This window comes from Vulpes lagopus, chromosome 7 (assembly GCF_018345385.1).
Source record: "Vulpes lagopus strain Blue_001 chromosome 7, ASM1834538v1, whole genome shotgun sequence".
In the NCBI taxonomy this organism is placed as follows: Eukaryota; Metazoa; Chordata; class Mammalia; order Carnivora; family Canidae; genus Vulpes; species Vulpes lagopus.
In genome coordinates this window covers 119,520,022-119,543,648 of record NC_054830.1, presented here as the reverse complement: position 1 = coordinate 119,543,648, position 23,627 = coordinate 119,520,022, and the positions used below count along the sequence as shown (strand labels likewise).

General features: G+C 37.1%; 1 protein-coding gene across 2 annotated transcripts in view; it reads left to right on the top strand.

The window, feature by feature from the left end:
* The window catches only part of SNX24 (sorting nexin 24), a 159,215-nt gene that overhangs the window by 57,171 nt on the left and 78,417 nt on the right, over positions 1 to 23,627 (top strand). For both annotated transcript variants that reach the window (XM_041762054.1, XM_041762055.1), the window contains exon 2: positions 21,824 to 21,907. In XM_041762054.1, coding sequence (XP_041617988.1) covers positions 21,824 to 21,907 — 84 coding nt within the window. The remainder of the gene's footprint in view (positions 1 to 21,823; positions 21,908 to 23,627) is intronic.

Below are 23,627 nucleotides of genomic sequence, written 5' to 3'. Positions count from 1 at the left end.
AAGATTTCAGAGATACAAACCAGTAGCTCAGTAATTGCTTTCTTGAATCTGCCTGTAATAATTACATTTAGTAAAGCTGTATCGAAAATTAGAAAGGCAGAGACTAATGGAAAACTAGATTTTTCACTGAATTAGAAAGCAAGACAATCCATATATTGACAACACTTCAAGTTGAAACAGATCAGGAAAACTGTTTTGGACTGTTTGTGCAAAGAGGCAAACCTGGGCCTGATGGGCAGTGGCATCCGCATTTTATGGAAGCAGAGAAACTCCAAGAGATCTCATGTAAATCGGCATGTTGCAAGCACAGAATCCAGGTCTGATTTAGATACAAGTCATTTGAATCTTTTAAAGCCTGGAATTTCTTGTTGGTGCTAACAAAGAAGTAAAAAATGAAGAATTGTGTTAATGAAGTGAGAACACCTTCAAATTAGAAACAGTGCAAAACTCACTTGAGGGTCCTATGTATTAATCAGAAAGAAACCCAGACAGAAAAATGGTGGAAGGGCTTCATGTGGCTTGCTTCAGTGGTGCTTGGTATAGTGTTTGGACTTCATGGCCAGAAAAACTAGTTATTTTTAGTTATTAGGTTTTTTTTTTTTTTTAGATTTGTATTTATTTGTGAGAGACAGAGAGAGAGAGAGGCAGAGACACAGGCAGAGGGAGAAGCGGGCTCTTTGCATGGAGCCCAATGTGAGACTCGATCCCAGGACCCCGGGATTGCGACCTGAGCCAAAGGCAGATGCTCAACCACTAAGCCACCCAGGTGCCCCTAGTTATTTTAGTTTTATTGCATTTGAGAAAGCATATTGAGGAGATCCCAACAGGATATTAACTCAGAGTTGTTTCGATATCAAGAAAATAATTAAAACTGAGATATAGCAACATTAATAACTAAAAAAGCAAAACAAAATTGGTACCTCTTCTTAAGCTGTCAGGTGGACAGTGTGTTTTTCAGCAGAAACCAGGACACAGTCCCAGTAATCTCTGATGATCCAGCTCCCCTTCTGGCACCAGATTGGCCACACAGTTCAGAGGCATCAGGTCAGTGAGCCCTTACACTATGGAGGCATAAGGTTATTACAGCTTTAGAAAAATGCTTTTAAAAGGGATTGATGTGATGTGTCATGCTATCATGGATATCCTAGGTGAATCCTTTTGATTGCAGACTTTTGGGCATCAACCATCCCTTCCTGTGAATGAGTGCACATGTTTGTTTGCTCACAACCTGTGGCAGTGAGACATGTCCCAGTAAGAGGAAACATCTAGAAATTAGAGAATTCAGGTAAATAGTCACATACAGACCATAGCATGTGCTTCCAGGCCAAGGAAGAGAAATGGGTGAGCATTCTGGGGGGGGGGGGGGGGGGGAGGTAGCCGGAGAGATAAGAAGGCATGAGAAACGACCAGAAGGCATGCAGTGTAGTCTTTTTTGAAAACCACATTCTGACCCAGGTCAACCTGGAGCTTACATTTCATAGAGCCCTCTGATTTCAAAGCCAGAAACTGCACACAAGGTAGAGAAAGGGGTAGGGAAGGAGCAGAGTTGTCTGTTTTGAGAACTGAATTTGCTGTTTGGTAAGGGAGAAGCAGTGGAAGGCACTTGACTAACAGAAATTTCACTTCAAACCATGATTTTGAACAGTGAGATAAGCATGCATGGTTAGTTGCAAAGGAGTTAACATTTGTTTGCCCTCAGCAGTGTGTAAAGAAAGCATGGCACAGAAATGTGCACATGGCAGTCTCTTCCTTAGAGCAGACTTGGAGAAAAACACGTGTCACAGAGTGATACACAGGTGTTATATTATGTATAATATTAACATGTATGTAAAATATTAACATGTCCTAGCTGATGAACAGGATTCAGCTGAGAAATTATTTTCCTCTCTGTATAGCTAGTACATGTCAAAGAGGGACTTGGAACCCAAAGTATCTGATTTATAACTTTTTTTATATTTTGAACATTTTCTTATTTCTCTCTTTTAAAGATTTTATTTATTTATTTGACAGAGCACAAGCAGGGGCGGGGGGTGGGGAGGCTGAAGGCAGAGGGAGAGGGAGAAGCAGGCTCTCTGCTGAGCAGAGAGCCTGATGTGGGGCTCCATCCCAAAACCATAAGATCATGACCTGAGCCAAAGGCTGACACTCAACTGACTGAGCCACCCAGGCACACCCATTTTGAACATTTTCACTCAAAATTTTAGAGAATGCTATGAGATACACAGCTTCAATGAGGAAAAATTGGTAGGAAAAAACCCTGGAAAAGTGAAGAAGAAAAAAATATCTCTTCCTCTAAAACATTTGGGTATTTATTCCACCTTTTTTTCTTTTTTTGGTATATATGTACATATGCTGTTATGATCATGTATTTACTTATTTTTTTAAAGTACGTATTTATTTAAGTAATCCTCACACCCAGTGTGGGGCTTGAACTCACGACCCTGAGAGAGAGTCGCATGCTCCTCTGACTAAGCCAGCCAGGTGCCCTGATCATGTACTCGCTTAAATGCACAACAGTGTACTAATTTATATGCAACTGATGAATCACTGAACTCATGAAAAGAATAATGCACTATATTAATTAATTGAAGTTAAATAAAATTTAATAAAAACAGTGTATTCTTTGTGAAGTCTGTGCTTATATTTAAAAAATTTTAACAGTTAATAATACCCTTTTATGTTAATACATCTGAAACATGATATGAATGTGCTGTCGTTTATCATCCTTCTAAATGCGAGGTTGTTGACAGTTGTTTATAAACCTACTTTTTCACTCTTATTTTTATTTTTATTATTTTTTAAAGTAACCTTTAGACCCAGTAAGGAGTTTAAAACTCATGACCTCAAGATCAAGAGTCACATACTCTATCCACTGCACCAGCCAGGTGCCCCTTACTTTTTCACTTTTAAAAGCCATATTCCAGTTTCAGTTTGGTGCTGCTTTGTTGAGCAAATTATTCATATCTGTATATGTTCATATATTTGTTGAGAAATAATCTTCCTTATGCTTTTTTATTCTCTTCCTATTCTTCACATGTGTCTTTTCAGATTAGTTTACTTTTGCAGTATAACCCATGAAAGGTTACATAATGAAACTAAGATAACTCTTCTTTCCTGCTGTTAGGAATATTTAAGTTAGGTGTACTATTTATCTCTGACAGCTCACCTGTCTCTAAAGGTTTTCATGTGTCCAGATTCCACTGCTGTCATGAGTTTTAGTCTGTAATAAGGTAACCCTAGCAGAGCCATGGTCAGGAGTAGTGGACACTTAGTGAATATTTGGTTTGTAGCAAGTGAATATTTGCCTTCCTGAATGAGACTGATGTACTAATCATGATTGGAGGTATTAGTTTCCTATCTTGTGCACCAATTTTTTTCTTTTTTCTTTTTGTTTGTCCAGGAAGGGACTTCATCCAAAAGTTGCCTTTAAACCTTTGTGTTGTGCCCTGTAGGAAATGCCTGGCAGGAGGTTCACAGTTGAGTTGCACTGGCTCTATGCATATGGAAATACTGTGGAGAGAGAAAAACTACTCATGTCTAGGTGACCTGGGTGATTTCAGGGTGAGTGTCTAATACAGTAAACCTTGGAGAGGTAAGGCTTGCAGAAAAGCTTTATCCTTGCTACTCTTTGGAGCAGGGTAAGAGTCTTTAAGATGTAGGCTTCATTAGGTTTAGCTCAGGCGCTTGGGAACAGCGGGAATTAAGGGTTAAGCATTTTCAGTTTCTCTGTAGAGACCACATATGTCATATTACTAAGGGAAAATGACCCATTCCAACAATAAAAAATCTGCAAAATGATTATTTTTTTGCAAGTCAACACCTTTTCTTCAATTCATTGTTCCTTCTTTAAAGGACTCAGACAAATTAAGTGATTATGATATATCCTGTACCTAGAAGAATCTCTTTGTTTGGGGTAAAAGAAATCAATATGAGAAGCTCTTGGAATGGCCTCCCCCTCCTCTTTAGCAGCTCCTTATATATGGATTTGGAAATGCTGATTCTACATGAAGAATGAACATGCTGTTACATGCCAAGGCCCAGTCTCATTAGGCTCCAAACTTTTCCCCGAGTGTCTTTGGCACTGGTGTGTGTTCTGTAGATTTAGAAAAGATGGTGATTGGTGAAATACAGAAATTGGTTGTACCTTTTTCATTGCACAGACTTAGTTTTTAAACCTTCACGTGCCAGTGCATTTTAAAAAGTAGGTTAACTTTAAGAAAACAAGAAATTAAAAAGAAAAATTAAACAATAAAGCTACTACCAAGTTAAGTGATATGATACAACTTCAGAATCTGGATTTCCATCTTTTCAGAGATGCCAGTTCTGATCATTTTATTCAACATTGCAACTTTCCTGCAGCACTTCCAGTGCTTTTTCTTGGCTCTACCCCCAGACCAGATAATCACTTTCTGAAACACTCTAATTTAGCTATCGTTTTATATCTATTGTTATCGGTCTCCCCTGCTGGAACATATGTTTCTTGAGGACAGAGCTCTTTGTCATTTTACTTCTCTGGTAGATTTCAAACACCTTGAAATTTAAAGTTAGTGGCTTAGCACCCACTAACTCCTCAATAAATATTTGGATAAAGAAATAACATCATCATCATTGTCTTTACAGTGCAACTGTTTTTTAAAAGATTTTATTTATTTGAAGGGGAGAGATAGCAAAGGAGAGGGTGAGGGGAGAGGGAGGAGCAGGTGATGGGAGGCTCAACCCCAAGACCTCGAGATCATGACATGAACCAAAGGCAGATACTTAACTGACTGAGCCACGCAGGCAGCTCAAGTGTGACAGTTTTAAACCCGGGTTATATCCAGTCAGTAAAAGACTTAATAAGTATTTTTTAATAGGAAGAATTGAAATTCTGAGCCTCGAAAGAAGGCTAAGAGTTCTACGATTTTTAAGAGCTTACTTTGTTCTTGTAGGCGGGTGTTAAAAAATGTGGATATATCCTCTCTTAACACCTGTCAGCAGAACAGAAGAAGTTTCTTTACCCTCAAAAAGACAACAGGATATCTTTTTAGGATCTTCAGTTGTAGAGTTGACAAAATGGTCTGTGTTCTTTCATGGGCATAGAGCTTGTCCCTCTCCATCTGCTCTCTGTGTTTCAAAGCCAAGCAGCAGAGCTTTGAAGCTGACACGCATATCGCAGATTCCCTGTGGCCAAGCAGCCTTCCCATTCTGGGGTCTAATAAATACATTCAGTTTTGAGAGAACACAGGAGAATCTTGGATCTCATTTTCTTGGTGCCTATAGAAATAGGGAGCCTGACTCATCATGAATGAGACCAATAATTCTCAGCTACTCAGGCTTACTTCTTATACCTTTTTTGGTTAAAAAAAAATTATCTAGGGCAGCCCAGGTGGCTCAGCGGTTTAGCGTCGCCTTCAGCCCAAAGTGTGATCCTGGAGACCCAGGATTGAGTCCCACATCAGGCTCCCTGCATGGAGTCTGCTTCTCCCTCTGCCTGTGTCTCTGCCTCTCTCTCTGTGTCTCTCATGAATGAATAAATAAAATCTTTAAAAAAATGATCTATATATGTATATGTACATATGTATACTTTAAAGTTTTGATCTTTTGAATTGCATAGTTTTTTTGGTGAGAATATTTTTTTAAGAAATATGCATAGTGTGTCATACTAACAATTATGTTAGTATTATAATTTATGCAGATTATGGGCTAAATAGGGTTTTTTTTTTAATGGGTTGGAATCTTTTTTTTAATATCTCTTCATTTGAGAGAGAGCAAGAGAGCATGAGCTAGGGGGAAGGGCAGAAGGAGAGGGAGAAGCAGACTCCCCACTGAGCAGGGAGCCAGATATGGGGACCTGAACCCAGGACCCTGGGATCATGACCTGACCTGAACTCAAAGGCTTACCAACTGAGCCACCCAAGTGCTTGGGTTGGAATCTTTTATACTTATTCTATGAGAAAATCCCTGCTGAGTATTATACTACTTCAACTGTGGACTTTGGAGATGCAATCCAGTGATTAATTGGGAATGCCTGTATTTCCTTACATCCCAGATTCAACATTTTAGAAGAAACAATGCCAAATTGTGTTTTATCCAAAAAAGTGGTGAGTAGTGCAGGACCTGAACACCAGATCATCTGAAGGACAGATAGAGGAGTTAGGAAGGTTTAATTTGGAAAAGGAAGTCTTTCACAGTGCAGCCAAGACCTCTCATTGCTGAAATGGTAAAACCATAAACCCTATTATGATCTCAACACCTCTAAATAAACAGCTCTTCCTACATGATCAGATCCAGTCTTCTGGCTTTAAATTACATTCACACTCTGATGACTTCCAAATCTGTATCTCTGACTAAGACCCAGGCTATAAATTCATTTTTGCTTCACATCTTCACTTGGTGTCTCAAACGCATCTCCAACTTAACATGGCTAGTGCTGAGCTCCTGTTTGCTGCCATAGACTGGTTGACACCAGGTCTTCACAGTTCAGGATGGCACTACCATCCGTCAGGTCCCCAGGCCCCAAACTTCACCATTTTATTTGATTCCTCGTTTTATAAACAGACTCCGCTTTGAGTTAGCAGTCTGTTCTATTGTTTCTGCTTTCACTCACCTGTCTGTACCACTGCTCAGACCTCTTGGTCTGAATCTCCTCCCTCCTGATCGCTGCAGGCACACAAACATGTCAGGTATTTGCATGGACCCCTCCTCTGTCACCCCCAAATATTCTCACTTCCTTCAGGCCTATGGGTAAGGGAATGAATAATGGACCTCCAGAAATGTCCACATCTTAGTTCCTAGACCTGTGAATCTGTCACCTTCCATGCAGAAGGGACATCATGGATGTGGTTCACATTAAGGACCTTTAGTCATAGAGACTATTTTGGATGATCTAGCTGAGCCCAACATCATCATGTGAGTCCTTAAAGGTGGAAGAGGAAACAGAAAAGCAGATCAGAGAAGTGTGACCTGGGAAGGAGTGCCGTTGCTTGCTTTGAAGATGGAGAAAGGGGGCCATTAGCCAAAGAATGCAGGCAGCTTCTAGAAGCTGGAGCTGTGTTCCCAGCTGACAGCCAGGAAATGGGGGCCACCCTTCTATAACTGCAAAGCAATGGGGACCACAATGCTATAAGCACAAGGAAATAGGGACAACAGTTCTATAGCCAGCAAGGAAACGAGGACCATAGTCTTAACAACCACAAGGAAATGGAAACCTTTCCTCCCAGTGAACCCTCAAAGGGAACACAGCCCCACCTGTACCTTGATTTTAGCCCCCTTGAGATTGAACCACAGAAGCCAGCCAAGCACACTGGACTCCTCACTTATACAACTGTGAGAGAAGAAATGGAGCATTGTGTTTGTATAGGAGGAAGAGAAAACTAACACAAGATCTCTGCTCAGGTAAAACTTTATCAGAAAGACTTTGCCTCACCACCCCATATAGCAGCCATACCCGCTCTTATCCAGGCCCTCTCTGTCCTCATTACCTGGATTTATTTTCCTCTGTAGCACTTACCAGCTAATGTGCTTTGCTCGTGTGATTGTCTGAGTCTTCCTTCCATTCCAGTGTAAGTAAGCTTTGTTAGGGATCTTAGGATCCTTCACTGTCCTGTCTCCAGGGACTAGAACTGAGCTTGGCATGTGCTAGGTAATTATCTTTGTTGAGCCATTGAATGGAGCTCACTGGTAATCTGCTCTCCAGCCTCTTACAGAAGTGCTTCCTTCCAGATGGGCTGCATTTCACTCGGCTCCTCCCTCCTGTCACCTGCTGCTTCAGGCCCTTTGCACTTGGGCTACCCAGTGCCTGCCTTTACTGTAGGTCTGTTCAGAAACATCAACTCTTGAAGGAAAGCTTCCCGGATTCCCAAGAGTAAATCCTATTTTCCCTTAATTAAGACACATAGAGAGATTTTTTAAAATAAGCATTTTATATTGAGTACAGCTCAGATAGCTTTATAGTTTGTACCAGATGTCAGAATTATATATTGTTTTGACTACTCTTTAATTTCTTTCTCTCTTTCTATTGTGTAGGTACCCTAGAGGCCAGGGTGGTGGGTTTGCTCACCACTGTTTCTATAGTTAATTGATTGTGGGCTGTGGAACCAGACTGAGTTTATAAATCTGTTCCTAGTTCTGTGTCTAAGTTAGGGGCCTCCGTATGGCTTGATTTCTTCACATTTCAAGTAGGAATAATAACAGTACCTACCTCATAGGGTCTTGTGTAGGTTAAGCCAGTTAATAAATCGAAGTGCCTTGAACACTGCATGGTGCATGAAAAGCACTCAAAAATGTTAAGAGCACCTGGCTGGCTCAGTTGGTAGAGCATGCAACTCTTAATCCTAGGGTCATGAGTTCAAGCCCCACATTGGGTATAGAGCCTACTGAAAGTAAAAATAAATAAAACAGCAACATTTAAAAAAAAGATCTTAGCTACTGCTACTGTTATTAATACAGAGCATAGCAAAGTGCTTGGCATATATAAGATGTGCAATAAAAAGGAATTACATAAATGAATTTTGTATGAACTTAATGTTTGTGTTAAAAAATGAGTAATTGTCATTTATTACATTTATTCCAGTAGAACTTTAGAAGACAGAATTAGGTTAAATTTAGATTAAATTTTTCTTTAATTATAAGAATAATGTATGTGTGTGCTAATGAAAAAAATTAGATTATAGGGAAAATTAGAATAATTTGTAACTCTACAACTCAGGCATCCATTTGACTGATGTCTTTTGTCATCTCTTATGCATATTTTATAGTCTGCAGCTTTGTATGGGTAAAACATTTTCTCCTGCTTTTTCAGTTAGTGCATATTATAAATGCTTTTTCACAATAATGTTGTGGGTTCTTCTCAGTAATTATTTTCTTCTAAAAAAAAGTCCAGTTTATTTGGGGCATATAATACATATAATATAAAATAGTCAGTAGGAATACATATGCTGGGATACCTGGGTGGCTCAGTGATTGAGCATCTGTCTTAGTCTCGGGGCGTGATCCTGGGGTCCTGGGATCAAGTCCCACACTGGGCTCCCCATGGGGAGCCTGCTTCCCCCTCTGCCTATACCCCTACCTCTCTCTGTGTCTCTCATGAACAAATAAATAAATAATCTTTTTTAAAAAAAAAGGAATACATTTCCTGAAATTTTAAGAATATGACTGCACTTTAAAAAACACAAGTGTGCATTTTAGATGATCTGTTTAAAGGGAGTGTATGGAAGACAGTGATGCCTCAAGACCCAGAAGGCTCTGGAATGGGCTGAATGAAGGCTAGGATGTGACGCCTTGGCCTGGAAAGGCTCACTTGTGAGCAGAAGCACTATGGTAGGTGAGCACATTATCTGTAGTTGGTGCCTAGATTAGGGAGGATTTAAGAAGGAATTGGCCCCAGGAGAGCTGTAGGAAAACAAGATGGGTTGATGGCTTGGGGCAGATCGTGGAGGATTTTGGAGGCAGGTGGAAGAGTTGCTTCTTTTTGTAGGAGTCATGAGCTTGTGATAAAGAGATGCAATTTATAGATAAGTAATTTGATAGAAGAATGATAGATTCTTGTATTCTTATGTATATGACAAGCTATTTCAACTACAAATCTCTTCCTCAAGCAACCTGTGAGGAAGACTGTCCTCAAGTCCACATGAAGACCATGCTGTGATCCCTGCTGGATACTTTGTTACCCACTTCATAGTTAGCAATTAGCAATTAATTGTTCCATTTCAAAGCATCTTATAAGGCACCAAGACATTTATTATGCAACAAACTAATACAGTGTGACATCATTTTATCATTCTCTTTTTATTAATGGAGATACTATGGCTCCAAGATATTTAGAGATTTGCCCAAGTTAGTAAGTAGTGCAGATGAAATTTATCTCTTTTCATTCTTTTCAAAGCAGGATATAAAACAGAATAATGGAACTCATAAAGCATCTGTCTTTCAGATTGCTGAATTAACATAATATTTGATGTATTGTCACAACAGTTCAGGTAAGCCAAGAACCAGCAGTATTCACTTTTTACAGAAAGCCTTAAGTCAAAGTTATATTGAAACTAATGAAAGTTACATTGAAACTAATGAAAAACTATGTTAACCAGTCAACATGTATGACCAGATGTATTTGAGTGCATTTTCCCCCTCACCCTGAATTGATTGGATTTGTATCATATAGATACAGCTTAAGAGAAAAAGAAAAATAAAGCCTTCATAATCAAATAGTTAGAGAGCTGCAGCTAAAATTAGTACTAGGGTTTGGACTGAAAGCCTGTAGTTCTATGAATATCATTAAACCAAGAAAAATCTTCCCTTTTTAACTAGAGAGATTAAAATTAAAATATTTAGCAGACTATGTCATTATTAGGATATCTGAAAGTATATACATTAACACAGGGAAAAATTTCTAATACTACATAAACATGTGAAAGGAAAAAAAATGTGTCTAATACCTTCCAGAACCATAAGTTAATTGAAAAATTACTCATTTATTTTAAGCACACAGACCCTAGTATATGTAAAGTTCTGGTTTTTGATGGCTCAATCTTGGAAAACCTTTAGTGTCCCTCCACTCTGAAATAGAAACTGAGAGTTTACCCACCGCAGTTATTATCTCCCTCTCTCATACTCAGTTCCTATTATGTAGATGATTTCAATTTCATCATTAAATATGAACATCATGACTTTATTACATTGTAACTTGAACCACTTTCCACACCAATTTTTAGCAGTATCCTTTGACTACCAGTTATAGAAGATGAAAACAGTTTGTACCCCATTTGCTTTCCTTCTTCATTCTCCTCCTGTTTTCTGCTAGTTATGCCATTGCTTTTTATACTGACAAGAAATGTTTACAGTCTGTTCTGTAAAAATAATTTTTTTCATGCTGTATAGATTGAGTCTAAAGACTGAGTACAATAGTTGGTATTGTCAACAATATAATTATGTGTGTGTGTGTGTACATATACTTATGTATACTTTCACTGTGAAATCAAGTGTTTGAGCTTGGAGAATGACATGTTTCTATAAATTATGAAATCTCTGCTGCTCAATGTCCACAGTAGCCAAACTGTGGAAGGAGCCTCCGTGTCCATCAAAAGATGAATGGATAAAGAAGATGTGGTCTATGTATACAATGGAATATTACTCAGCCATTAGAAATGACAAATACCCACCATTTGCTTCGATGTGGATGGAACTGGAGGGTATTATGCTGAGTGAAATAAGTCATTCGGAGAAGGACAAACATTATATGGTCTCATTCATTTGGGGAATATAAAAAATAGTGAAAGGGAATAAAGGGGAAAGGAGAAAAAATGAGTGGGAAATATCAGAAAGGGAGACAGAACATGAGAGACTCCTAACTCTGGGAAACGAAGTAGGGGTGGTAGAAAGGGAGGTGGGGGTGACTGGGTGACGGGCCCTGAGAGGGACACTTGATGGGATGAGCACTGGGTGTTATTCTATATGTTGGGAAGTTGAACACCAATAAAAAATAAATTTATTAAAAAAAAAAAAAGAAATCTCTGCTGCTTATTGGAGACTCTTCCGAGCATTATCTCAAATGGCCACTCTTCTCTGGACTGCACCAAATCTTGTTACATTTATTTTGCTTTATATTTGAAATTGTGTACTAGAATTGTATTTGGAGTTGTATCCATTTTGTTTGGTTGGTTTTCTTGGAATTTTTAAGCAGTTTTTTTTTTCCTTCACAAAGAAAGGCAAATGTCTTGACACTATTACTAAAAGCTTATTATCTATAATTGATATTACTCGTACCAGTTTTCTTTGGCATGTTTCTTGGAACCCTCTGGCGTCTTACTCTAGTTTGAATATTTTTTAGGCTACAAATCTGCCATTTTAGGATTTTTCTCAACATTTTCTTTCTAGGTTAGGGCCAGTTTTTTGGCCTCTCCTTTAAATTTCATTTTTAAGAGGTAACTTCAAGGAAAATTTTATCAGAGTTTACATACTGCATAAAATACTCCTGCATATTTGAAAAGAGCACTTTACCTCTTTCTTAGTGAAAAATTTGCCTGGATGTGAAATTCTGTGTTAAAGATCATTTACTATCAAACTTTGAGGCATATGAAGCTAAACTTTTGAACCAGGTTTTCTATGGATTTCTGGAGACTTTTATTTGTCTGTAACCAAGTAAGTTCAACCACACACCCCTTTTTTGTAGAAGTGAGCAACAGAGTAGCCTGTGAGGAAGCTGTGTCCATGTGACCATGAAACCCCTCCATGCTTCCTGCTGGAGATGTTCTCAGTCTCTGCGTGATAGCAGCCACTTGATAATGTTGCCCTTGTCTGTATTTACTGTGTCCCAGCATCATAGTCTTTGATGATGACAAAAACAATGGCTGGCCTTGTATATGACTTTTAACAGATTTTTTGATATATTCTTTGTATATATTTATTTACATATATTATTGTATATTATACATTTTATACATCAAATGTAAATTATACATTTAAAATATATTAAATATATTTGAAACTATATAAGCATAAATATGTAAAATAAGTATATACAAATATAAAATACTACTTTTATATGTTTTTGAGTTCTTAGTTGCAATTCATTTCTGTATCTTCAGTGTTTTTTTCTAAGAAGTATGTGGGGAGTTGGGGTGCCTGGGTGGCTCAGTTGGTTAAGAAGCCAACTGTTGGTTTTCAGCTCAGATGATACCAGAGTCCTGGGATCTAGCCTCCTGTCTGGCTCCCTGCTCAACAGGGAGTCTGCTTGGCTCCTGTCCCTGCCCACATGCGTGAGTGCACATGCATGCACTCTCAAATAAATAAATTAAAATCTTAAAAAAAAAAAAAGTCCATGTGGAATCTTTGTATTCTGAATTTACCCACAGCTGAGATGGCTTTTTTTTGCCTTCACATGTGAGTAATGATTTGGATGATTATGAAATAATACTCTAATAAAACTTTGCAGATACTGTTCCATTTTTTGTAGGAGAGGCATTTAGTGTGGCAGAGAAAAAGTTTGGAATCATCCTCATCTCTGTTGCTGCTTTTTTCATCTGTATTTTGCCAGTGGTTGTTTTTTTTTTTTTTCATTATTGTAATGAAAAAAAGATTCCAGAATAGGTAGATGTTTTATTTTTCCCTCTAATTTGGTAAACACTTTTGATTTTCCTAGCTTAGGAAACTTAGATTTCTTTTGTCTTTGATATTTGCCCTTACTCTAATTTTGTTTCTCTTATTATTTTTTGTTCTTTCATCAAAGATTTTTCTTATTTTGGGGAGTCCTTTTGGTGTCATGAATTTTCTTTGCAAAGAAGCATCATTTTAAAAAAACATATTTTTATTCATGCCCGACTCTTAAAGAGCTAGTCTATAATGGCAAGTACGTATAGAACTGTTCTTTTTCCTTAAGTAGTGGTTTATATGAACCAGTCTTTTTCTTAAAAATATTTTAAAATTTATGATATTTACATGTTTTATAAGGCATGAAGAAAGGTATTAGCAGTTTCTCTACAGCCAAATATAATAAAATTAATGATACCTCAGTTTGTCAGTGTAGCATCTTGGATTAGAGAAAATATGATTTAAGGCTCAGAATAAGAACGACTTAAATTTTTACACTAGTTTTATTGAACTGTAGCTAGTCATTGAATATCATAGTAATTTATAATTGGAGAATTTCTTACCATCTTTCCCTCTTTAAAAAACCATCATGTGAATTCATACCTGATAAAAGCCTGATCTCCAACGGGCACACAATAAGTGGCTTTTTTAAGGTATAACTTTTTATAAGTTAAATAAGTGAAATAATATTTAGGTGAAATAATATTTAAGTGAAATAATAACCTTTTAAATTTTATTTTTTCTTTCTTGTATTCCTACTCAAGAAAGAGAATATTTCAAGCCCAGAGTTGATTCCAAGCCAAGCCTAGTGTTAATATTTGGGGCATGTTGAGCAACTATTAAAACGTATATAAGAAAAACCATATTTGAAGCTGGTAGTTATCCTTTGTGTGTATCTCATGTTCTCAGCATAATAATTTTGTGACCTAAACCACTTGGAACACTGGATATTCAGCTTTATTTGTATATAGAATTCTCATCTACACTTGGAAGACATTTAAATTATTTATTAGATATTTTTGGCCTGTTAGAGGAAAAACTGTTTCTGCTTTGAATTGAAAGTGAATAACTTTGTAAAATACAAGCTTCTGAAGTCAAGAGGAATATGGTTAAGTCCCTCTTTAGCTTAAGTTTATTTTATTTCTTAAAAATACATTCCTGGAAAATTGGGTGTAAACCCAAATTTTGAAATATTTTATCATGGACTTCCAGTTTAATTGCAGAGATAGTATCATAAAGGAAAAAAAAATGACCCTAACATGTAATCAAAACCACACTTAGGAATGGAAATCTTGTCTTTAACATATCTATTTTTCTTTTCAACTTAAATTCTAATGACTTAATAATGTTCCCAGGACTGTGGCTAGAATTTAATCACATGAATAATATAATTTGTGGTGTTTTTTTTTTTTTTTTAAGCAAACCTAAATGGAAGCCTTAATGTGTTTTTTTAGTTATAGGAATCCGTCCTTGCTTTATACAGAGGGGTTACTGGAAATCTATGAGGACAAGATTAGAGGGCTAGACAGAGAGGTGGGGCTTCTGTGTGATTTTATGTGAAATAGTTGAAATGAAAACTTATGCCACTATATGCACTGGTTAAAATACACCCAGTTAATTCTCATTTTACTCACCAGCTTGCCAAAGTGCCTAATAGCCAATGCAGTTTAGGATAGGCATACATTCCATATCCTGTTAGCAGGTGTGTAACTTTGTAGATTTGAGACAGGGGTGTAAATTTGGCAAAAGTTTTGGTAGTTTATCCTGTGTGTATACATATTTATGTAGGTACATGCACAGAAACAAGGATTATGTAGACATCTACTTATAAATAAAATACAAAAACATATACAGTTGGCCATTGAACAACATGGGTTTAAACTGCGTAGGTCCACTTATATGTGGATTTTTTTCAATAAATACAGTATAGTACTGTAAGCATATTTGTTCGTTATGATTTTTTGATATGTTCTTTTCTCTAGATGACTTTATTGTAAGAATACAGTATATAATGCATATAACATACAAAATAGCATTAATCAACTGTTTATGTTATCAGGAAGGCTTCCAGTCAACAGTAGGCTATTGGTAGTTAGGTTTTTGGGAATAAAAAATTATAGATTTTTTTTATTGTGTGTGTGTGGGTGGATGTCCATAACCCTTGTGTTGTTCATGGGTCAGTTATATAAACATATGTATATACATACATATACATATATAAACATATGTATATACATACATATACATATATAAACATACATGTATATATATGCATACAAAAATAGTACAGTGACTTGATATCTACCTTAGGGTCCTAATAAAAGTATGGTAACAATTATACATAGAAGTACTAGGTAGCTATGAAAGAATTAGGCATTTGAAAATGTGCTAAGGAAGGATGTTCAACATGTACTAAATAAATAAAATAAGGTAAGAAAATTAGTAGACGAAATGAAGTAGAATATGTAATGTGGCTCCAGTTGTGTAAGAAAGTAAAACAACTTCTGTATACATATGTACATACAGAGTTTGTGTGTGTGGGAACAATTTGTGAAAGGATATTTAAGATTCCCTTTTGAGTTGTCAAGGACTTACACAAGCCTCTTATGTAAGAAACGTATACTTTTAAATTTACAGTGTTTGGACTTTTCGAAACTTTTTTCCCTAAGTACATATTATAATTATTATTATTTTTAGCAAAAACATACAAGCTAACATTTGGAACCACAGTATAAGGAGATTGAGAGAGCAGTGTGGGCACAGATCCTGACAAGAGGAGGTAATATAAAAAAGTATCCTTCTCCTCTACAGAGTTACATACTTTTTATATAGATCAGTGGTCTGGTTCCATAAAGGAGCACAGTCTCCAAATAGTTGAGGGTAAAGACTTCATGACATCATGAGCGCTTTCCTGGCCAAGTGTCTTATGCTCCTGGGCAACCCCATCTAGAGGACAGAACTACCAGGGGAGAAGGAATGGAAAGTGGTGTGCTTACTCCAGAACATCCCCCTCCCACCCCAAGAAATGAGGCTATATAAAGAACGTTGCTTATTAGGAATCAGTATCATGCAGTGACTGCAAGGGCAGATACAGGAACCAAGTTACTGGGTTCAAAATGCAGCTCTGCTATGGGCAAGTCAATTAATTCTTGCCTCACTTTTCTGACCTGTAAAATGAGGATAATGGTACCTATTTCATTTGGGGTGGTGAGAATTAAATGAGTGATTATTATGAGTAAAGAGCTTGGAGCAGTGCCTGCACATAATAAGTGCTAGAAAAGTCCTTGCTATCACTCTTGCCATTATTTGACTGGGGGAAAGTAATCATTAATTTAAAAATAATGATTAAAAATTTGGCCTTAAATTATACATTTTATTTTACATATGCTACTTTATAAAGAACATATTGCCATGACGTGTAAAACCTAAGTGGAGTATATATGCATTGAATCTCTCTTATATGCTTGGTTATTTATGGAAATATTTTAAAAATGTGGTGTCCAACTTACCTTTATTTCTTTTCTACTTAATGTCTCTTTTTTCCCTGGCTGCTTTTCAGATTTTCTCTTTCTTACTGGTTTTAAAGAATTTGGATATGATTTGCCATGGATTTTTGGCTTTTGCTTTTTTCCCATGTTTCTTGTATTTGGATCCATTGATTTTCTTAATCTGTGGGTAATAGTTTCCATCAAATTTGGAAACATTTTGGTCATGATTTCTTTAAATATATTTGTCTTTTCTGCCAACCCTAGTCTCCTGTCTCTTGTCTCCTGTGGGGACTCCAATTATACATACATTCTACTGTTTCAAGTTGTCCTGTAATTTACTGATGCTCTGTTTAGCTATTTTTTAGTTTTTGCTCCTGTCTCTCATTTGGGACAGTTTCTGTTGCTGAGTCTTTAAGTTCACTTACTTTTCTTATGCAATGTCTAATATGTTTTAAATTCTGTCCAGTGTATTTTTTTAAAAATCAGAGATGTTGATTTCATCAGTGGAATACAGACTTGCTATGTATCTTTTTAGTATCTCCCATAGTCATGGTCATGATACACTGTCCTATGGATTCTTAAATATAAGAAATTGCCTTATAATAATGATTTTAATGCTTTTTTCTAATTTTATCATCTGTGTCATTTCTGGATCAGTTTCTGTCATAGGTTTTTCTTCTTATTTTTTTTTTTTTGGTTTTTCTTATTATTATGAGTTATATTTTCCTGCTTCTTTTTGATTAGATGCCAGACTCTGAATTTTATCTTTTAGGTACTAGATATTTTTATATTCCTAAAAATATTCTTGAGCTTTGTCCTGGCATGTAGTTAAGTTACTTGGAAACAGTTTGCACTCTTTGGGTCTTGTTTTAAGCTTTTTTATGTTGGACTAAAAGACCCTTTAGTCTGCAGTTAATTTTGTCCCACTACTGAGACAAGACCTTTCTAAGAACTCTAATATCTCGTGAATGATGAAGTTTTCTACCCTGGCTTTTGGGAACAGACTGTGTATGCCCAGCTGTCTGTGAGCTCTGAGCATGTGTTCTCTCTTTTGTCTTCTTGTCCTTGAGTAAGTTTCCCCAAACTCATGTGTTGACAAGGGTTCAGCTGAATGGTAGAAGGAGATCTCTGGCAGGACACAGGAGTCCTCTCTGTGTGCAGCTCACTCTTGTCCAGGACCCTGTTTTCTCATAACTGGCTTCCTCTCAGTTGCCCTCAGGAATCTGATAGAGGTAACATTGGGCTCAGCTTTGTTTCTTTTGTCTCTCACTGTTCCACATTTCCTCATGTCTGATGTCTTGAGAGCCGTCTTTCCCACCTATTTTGAGTTGTTTCCGGTGGGAGGGTAAGCCTGCTCCCTGTTATGCTATGTTGACCAGAAGTGGAAATCATTCTGCCCTAGGCTTTAATTAAAAATCATTCTGCCCTAGGCTTTAATTAAAAAATATTTTTTAAAAAATTTTATTTATGTATTTGTGAGAGACACAAAGAGAGAAGCAGAGACATAGGCAGAGGGAGAAGCAGGCTCCCTATGGAGAGCCTGATGTGGGACTCCATCCCCGGACTCCAGGATCATGCCCAGAGCCAAAGGCAGATGCTCAACCAATGAGCCATCCAGGTGTCCCCCTCAAAATTTTTTTTTAATTTTAATTTTTTTATTTTATGATCGTCACAGAGAGAGAGAGAGAGAGAGAGAGAGAGAGGCAGAGACACAGGCAGAGGGAGAAGCAGGCTCCATGCACCAGGAGCCCGACGTGGGATTCGATCCCGGGTCTCCAGGATTGCGCCCTGGGCCAAAGGCAGGCGCCAAACCTCTGCGCCACCCAGGGTTCCCCCCCTCAAAATTTTTTTAAACAGAAATTTTTTTTTTAAAAAAAGGCCTTGTCCATTCACTCACAGTCTAAAATTCCAGAGATAACCACATTCAACTTTTTCTTGGTATTTGTCTCTGGATGTTGCACCTCTCTCTGCTGCTCTGCCCGGGGAGACCTTCTCTGACACCCTGCTGTCTGAAACAACACCCTCATTCAGCTTTGTGTTGTTACCCTGCTGCCTTATTCTCCAAAGGACTTTTGATTTCCTGACTTCACTATATTCATTCCTGTGTTTATAGTCTGCCTCCCTCACCAGATAGAATATATGCACTTGGAAGCCTGAGCTCTTGCCCCTTTTGTTCACTGCTGAATCCCCAGACCCTAGAGCATCTCCTAGGTACATTGTAGTCACTCAGTAAATATCTGCTAAATAAATAATTAAATGACTGAATGCCAGATACTGTACTACATGCTTTCCCAGGAATTCCTAACTTAGAGGTGGCTAATAGCTACTAGGAGTTTGCCAGGAGAACAGGAAAAAGGTTTTCCAGGCAGCAGGGACAACATGTATCAGGAATTATTAGAAAGAAAAAAAGAAAGAAAAGAAAAGAAAAGAAAAGAAAAGAAAAGAAAAGAAAAGAAAAGAAAAGAAAAAGAAAGAAAAAAAAGAAAGAAGAAAGAAAGAGAGAGAAAGAAAGAAAAAAAGAAAGAGAGAGAGAGAGAAAGGAAGGAAGGAAGGGAAGGAAGGAAAGAAAAGAAAGAAGAAAGAAAGAAAGAAGGAAAGAAAGAGATAGAAAGAAAAAGAAAGAGAGAGAAAGAAAGAAAGAAGAAAGAAAGAAAGAAAAAGAAAGAAAGAAAAAGAAAGAAGAAAGAAAGAAAGAAAGAAAGAAAGAAAGAAAAAACAGCTGTGGAATTCTGAACATTAAGTTGTATAAATTGATTCGTTCTTGCCTCAATTGTCTAGAAAATTTTATTACAGCAGGGACAACATGTATCAGGAATTATTAGAAAGAAAAAAAGAAAGAAAAGAAAAGAAAAGAAAAGAAAAGAAAAGAAAAGAAAAGGAAAAGAAAAAGAAAGAAAAAAAGAAAGAAGAAAGAAAGAGAGAGAAAGAAAGAAAAAAAAAAAAAAGAAAGAAAAGGAAGAAAGGAAGAGAAGAGAAAGAAAGAAAAAAAAGAAAGAGAAAGAAAGGAAGGAAGAAAGGAAGAAAGAAAAAGAAAGAGAGAGAGAGAAAGAAAGAAAGAAGAAAGAAAGAAAGAAAAAGAAAGAAAGAAAAAGAAAGAAGAAAGAAAGAAAGAAAGAAAGAAAGAAAGAAAGAAAGAAAGAAAGAAAGAAAGAAAGAAACAGCTGTGGAATTCAGGAAAATAAGTTTTATTAAATTGATTCCGTTTCTTGCCTCACATTGTCCTAGAAATTCTAATTAACCAACTTCCTTTACAAGATATTTTCCCAGAACTTAAAAGAAGTCTGAATAAGATTAGGTAATATTGTACATTTTTAAAATGGTACCATAATAAAAATATTAGCATGAAAATGTACCACGCAGGGTGTGTGTGTGTGTGTGCGTGTGTGCGTATAACCCTCCCACCTTGCCACTCCCTTGAATTGAGTGACTGAAAAATAGCTTTGGAACTTAGGAATGGAGCCATCTGGTCGATAGAAGGAATGACATTCCATGAGGCAGCCGCCGTGTAATATATCTTTTCCCTGGCCTTCGACAGGATGACCCAGTAGGTTGAGCCTTTCTGAGTCTTCTACTTTCTCCTTCCACGGATTCTGCAGGAAACATGCCAATTAAAGTGGTGGGTTTTATGATGAAGCCTCATGTAACTGGACTCAGAGCATAACTTCATTTCTTTCCTGCAGTTCAGCAGATGGAAAGTACTTCTACTGCTCCCACATTGTCCTGATTTAACTCTGGGGCCTGACACGACAAAGGGGCTCTGTATTCTATTAACCAAGCTCATGTGTTGAAGCTGAGCTGCTTTTGTTTGTGTTTCTCAGGGTGTTTTCCTCATCCTATTCCTGGCAGTGTCTTTGAAGAAGAATTTTCTTTGGTGAATTAGTAAACAATATTTTTCTAAAAAATAGTATACATATATCTGAGACTTTGAAGCATATGGGTATGTTTTTAGAAGAGAGTATTTTCACTGGTTAGCCAAAGAAAGGTATTTTTGGAGAGGTTTCTTGAAAAACTGAATGTTAATATAAGGTATTGATTAAATTGGTAAATATTTACTATTTGCTTTAAGAAAAGCATGTTTCTTAAGCTGAGTCATACAATAGAAGATTTTCTTTTTTTGTTTTTAGAAGATTTTCTGATTCAAAGAAGTACAAATCTACAAATACATTTTGTGCTTGATGATATAATTTTGTCTTTTCAAAAAAGTCATATTATATATGAGGTAGAAATGTAGAGCCATAGGGGGTCTGTTTTCATAATGGTGGTACGTGCGTGACCTTGTTTTTTGTGTGTTAACTTCCGTTTTCTTTAAAGTTAGCATGCTTTTAATTCTTTTTAGAGTCCTGTGACCTCAACTCTAGTTTTTTTCCAGAAGGGCAACTGAAAAAAGAAATTAGGCTTACTAATTAATTGAACAATATTCCATCATCTTAGTTATGTCCTCATCTTGCTCAGCAAAACAAGAGTCAAAGACAAACTCTTGAAAATAACCGATCACCTTCTCTTCCATTCTTGCCAAGCATCCTTCCCCTACCCCACCTTAGCATTGTGTTTTCAGGAGCATTTCACAATATTTCTCATCCCTGGCTCCCAGTCTTGACCCACTGACCTAAGAATCAAGAAAATGTCATGTTAGTGCCTACTAATTAGTGCACCCAGAGAGCCTTTTCTTCTGGCCTTTCAACCTTCTGGAGGTGGGAGCACAAGCTGTCACTGGCATCATGCAGGGAAAATGAGCCTTTACTACATTTTCCCTGTTTTGCAAACAGCAGAACAGGCCCAGCTGAGCCTATAGATGAATATGCAGGTTAGGAAGAAATTAACCTAAAATGCACTGCTGTTTGCCTGATTGTCTTAGAGATGACACAGCACAGCCGTTGTCATAATACCCATAATGGAATGCTGGGGCCTGCCATTCCTACCAGACGCTTGCTGTTGTCAAAACACTTTATTTCGATACCATCATACTCATTTGGTGAAATAATTCTAAGGGAAGAATGTGCTCTGATTAGAAAGTTAAGGAGCATGTGAATGCATTTAAGTTTGTTGTTTTTCGACACGTTAAAGGGATCCTTCAGTTTGTACTCACTAAAGCATTTGGCTTGAGTGCTCATTAATCAGTGCTGTTGGACGAGGGTCTCCTGAGCCTTCCGGGTTTTGGGGAATCAGCTACTGTAATTAAAGGGATGAAATATATCATGGTCACAAACTTACCACATCAGACCATTGAGGGTTTTGAACTGGTGGAATTAATCTTTTTAATTTTTTCTCCTTAGGTGTTTAAGATAGAAGTGCTAATGAATGGAAGAAAACATTTTGTTGAAAAAAGATACAGCGAATTTCATGCCTTGCACAAAAAGGTAACTTTTTTTTTTCCTTTTTTCCTCATATGGTAGAAGCTGTAAGGTTAAGATGGTTTCCTAAGAGCGCGAATAGTTCTTGAAACAGTGTGATTTCTTCTATCATGATTTCAGTTTTCTTTTAAAATAAATTATTCAGTCCCTTAAAGGTGTGCTTTCTGGGTAGGTGGATTTTCCATTAAGATCTTTTACATAAATAGATGTGAGGTGATAAGCTGTTTGCAAGGTACTGCCCTGAGTGTTAGAGATTCACAGAAAATAAGACTCAGACCTTATTCTCTCCACGAAACAGACTTAACATGCTTTACAGAAAGGAAAGAAAGAAGCAGATAAAGATTTTCCAAGGAGAAATTTAGTAAAATCAACTTACACTTACATGTTCCTAGAAAAGATAACATACATGGCACATGTATTCAAGGATTCTTTGACAAACCTTTCAAAGGAGAACATGTACAATTCTTTTTGAATTGAATTGATCTCTACAAGATGGCTGTTCAAGTTCTTGGATTTATTTCATTAAAAGATTTAGATAAAAGAAATAAGAATACAGAAGAAATAGCTGAGATGGGAGAGAAATAGTCAAGAATAGAAGAGTGAATATTTTTTTATTTTCTACCAAAATTTAATGTTTTGTGGGTTAGAAATTACTACTGGGGTGCTGACATTACCTTAATAACTAGACAGAGCTTGTGAATACATATACGAGTATATGTGTATATACTCATATGCATGAATATATATATATTTTATACACACACACATATACACACACATGAAAGTGTGCCCTAATTCATTTTCTTCATTTCTGTTATTTTATTAGGTAAGAAGTTAGATGGGAAGATACTAAGTAAATATGTTAAGAAAGTCTATTCGGGGATCCCTGGGTGGCTCAGCGGTTTAGTGCCTGCCTTTGGCCCGGGGCGTGATCCTGGAGTCCCGGGATCGGGTCCCGCGTCGGGCTCCCGGCATGGAGCCTGCTTCTTTCTCTGCCTGTCTCTCTTTCTCTCTCTCTCTCTCTCTCTCTCTCTGTGTGTGTGTGTGTGTGTGTCTATCATGAATAAATAAATAAAATTTTTTAAAAAGATAGTCTATTCTTTTAATTTCATTAAAGACCTCTTAAGTTTTCTGGGAACTGACAGCACATAGATGACATGATGGGGTGCTTACTCTGTATTAAAAATTCTTTAGTAGTTTTTTAAAAATTAAATTTCCCCACTTTTTTTTTTTTTTAGTCAGAAGAATAGAATACTAAGTATAAACTTTAACAGGATATTATTGAGAAATTAGTGCAACTCATCCCCTCTGTATACTTTTCTCTTATGAAGGGATAATTTATATACATGTCATTCTTCAGTTAAAATTTTGTTAAATCCAGATTTGCTTCCAAGGGAAACAATGCACGTGGATGTGGATATAGACCAGATGTTGCTGTTAGCCTTTACAAAAGCTCCTACCAGGGGGTCTCAAAGAGGAACAAACCTGGAGTCTCTGACTCCATGCCTTCTCTGTTTTTGTCTGTTTGTGTTGCAATGAAGCCGATTCTAGGGAGATTTCTGCAGGGTACTTCATGAAATAAATTCTTACACTAACGTTAAAACCAGAGCTCCACCCCCAGCTCAGCCTCTCAAGAGCAGAGTACAGACTAGAGGGCTTGTCACATGCCGGCTGTCTTCCTAACCTCCCAGCTCACCATGACCTCCACACAACCTAGCTGTCCTCA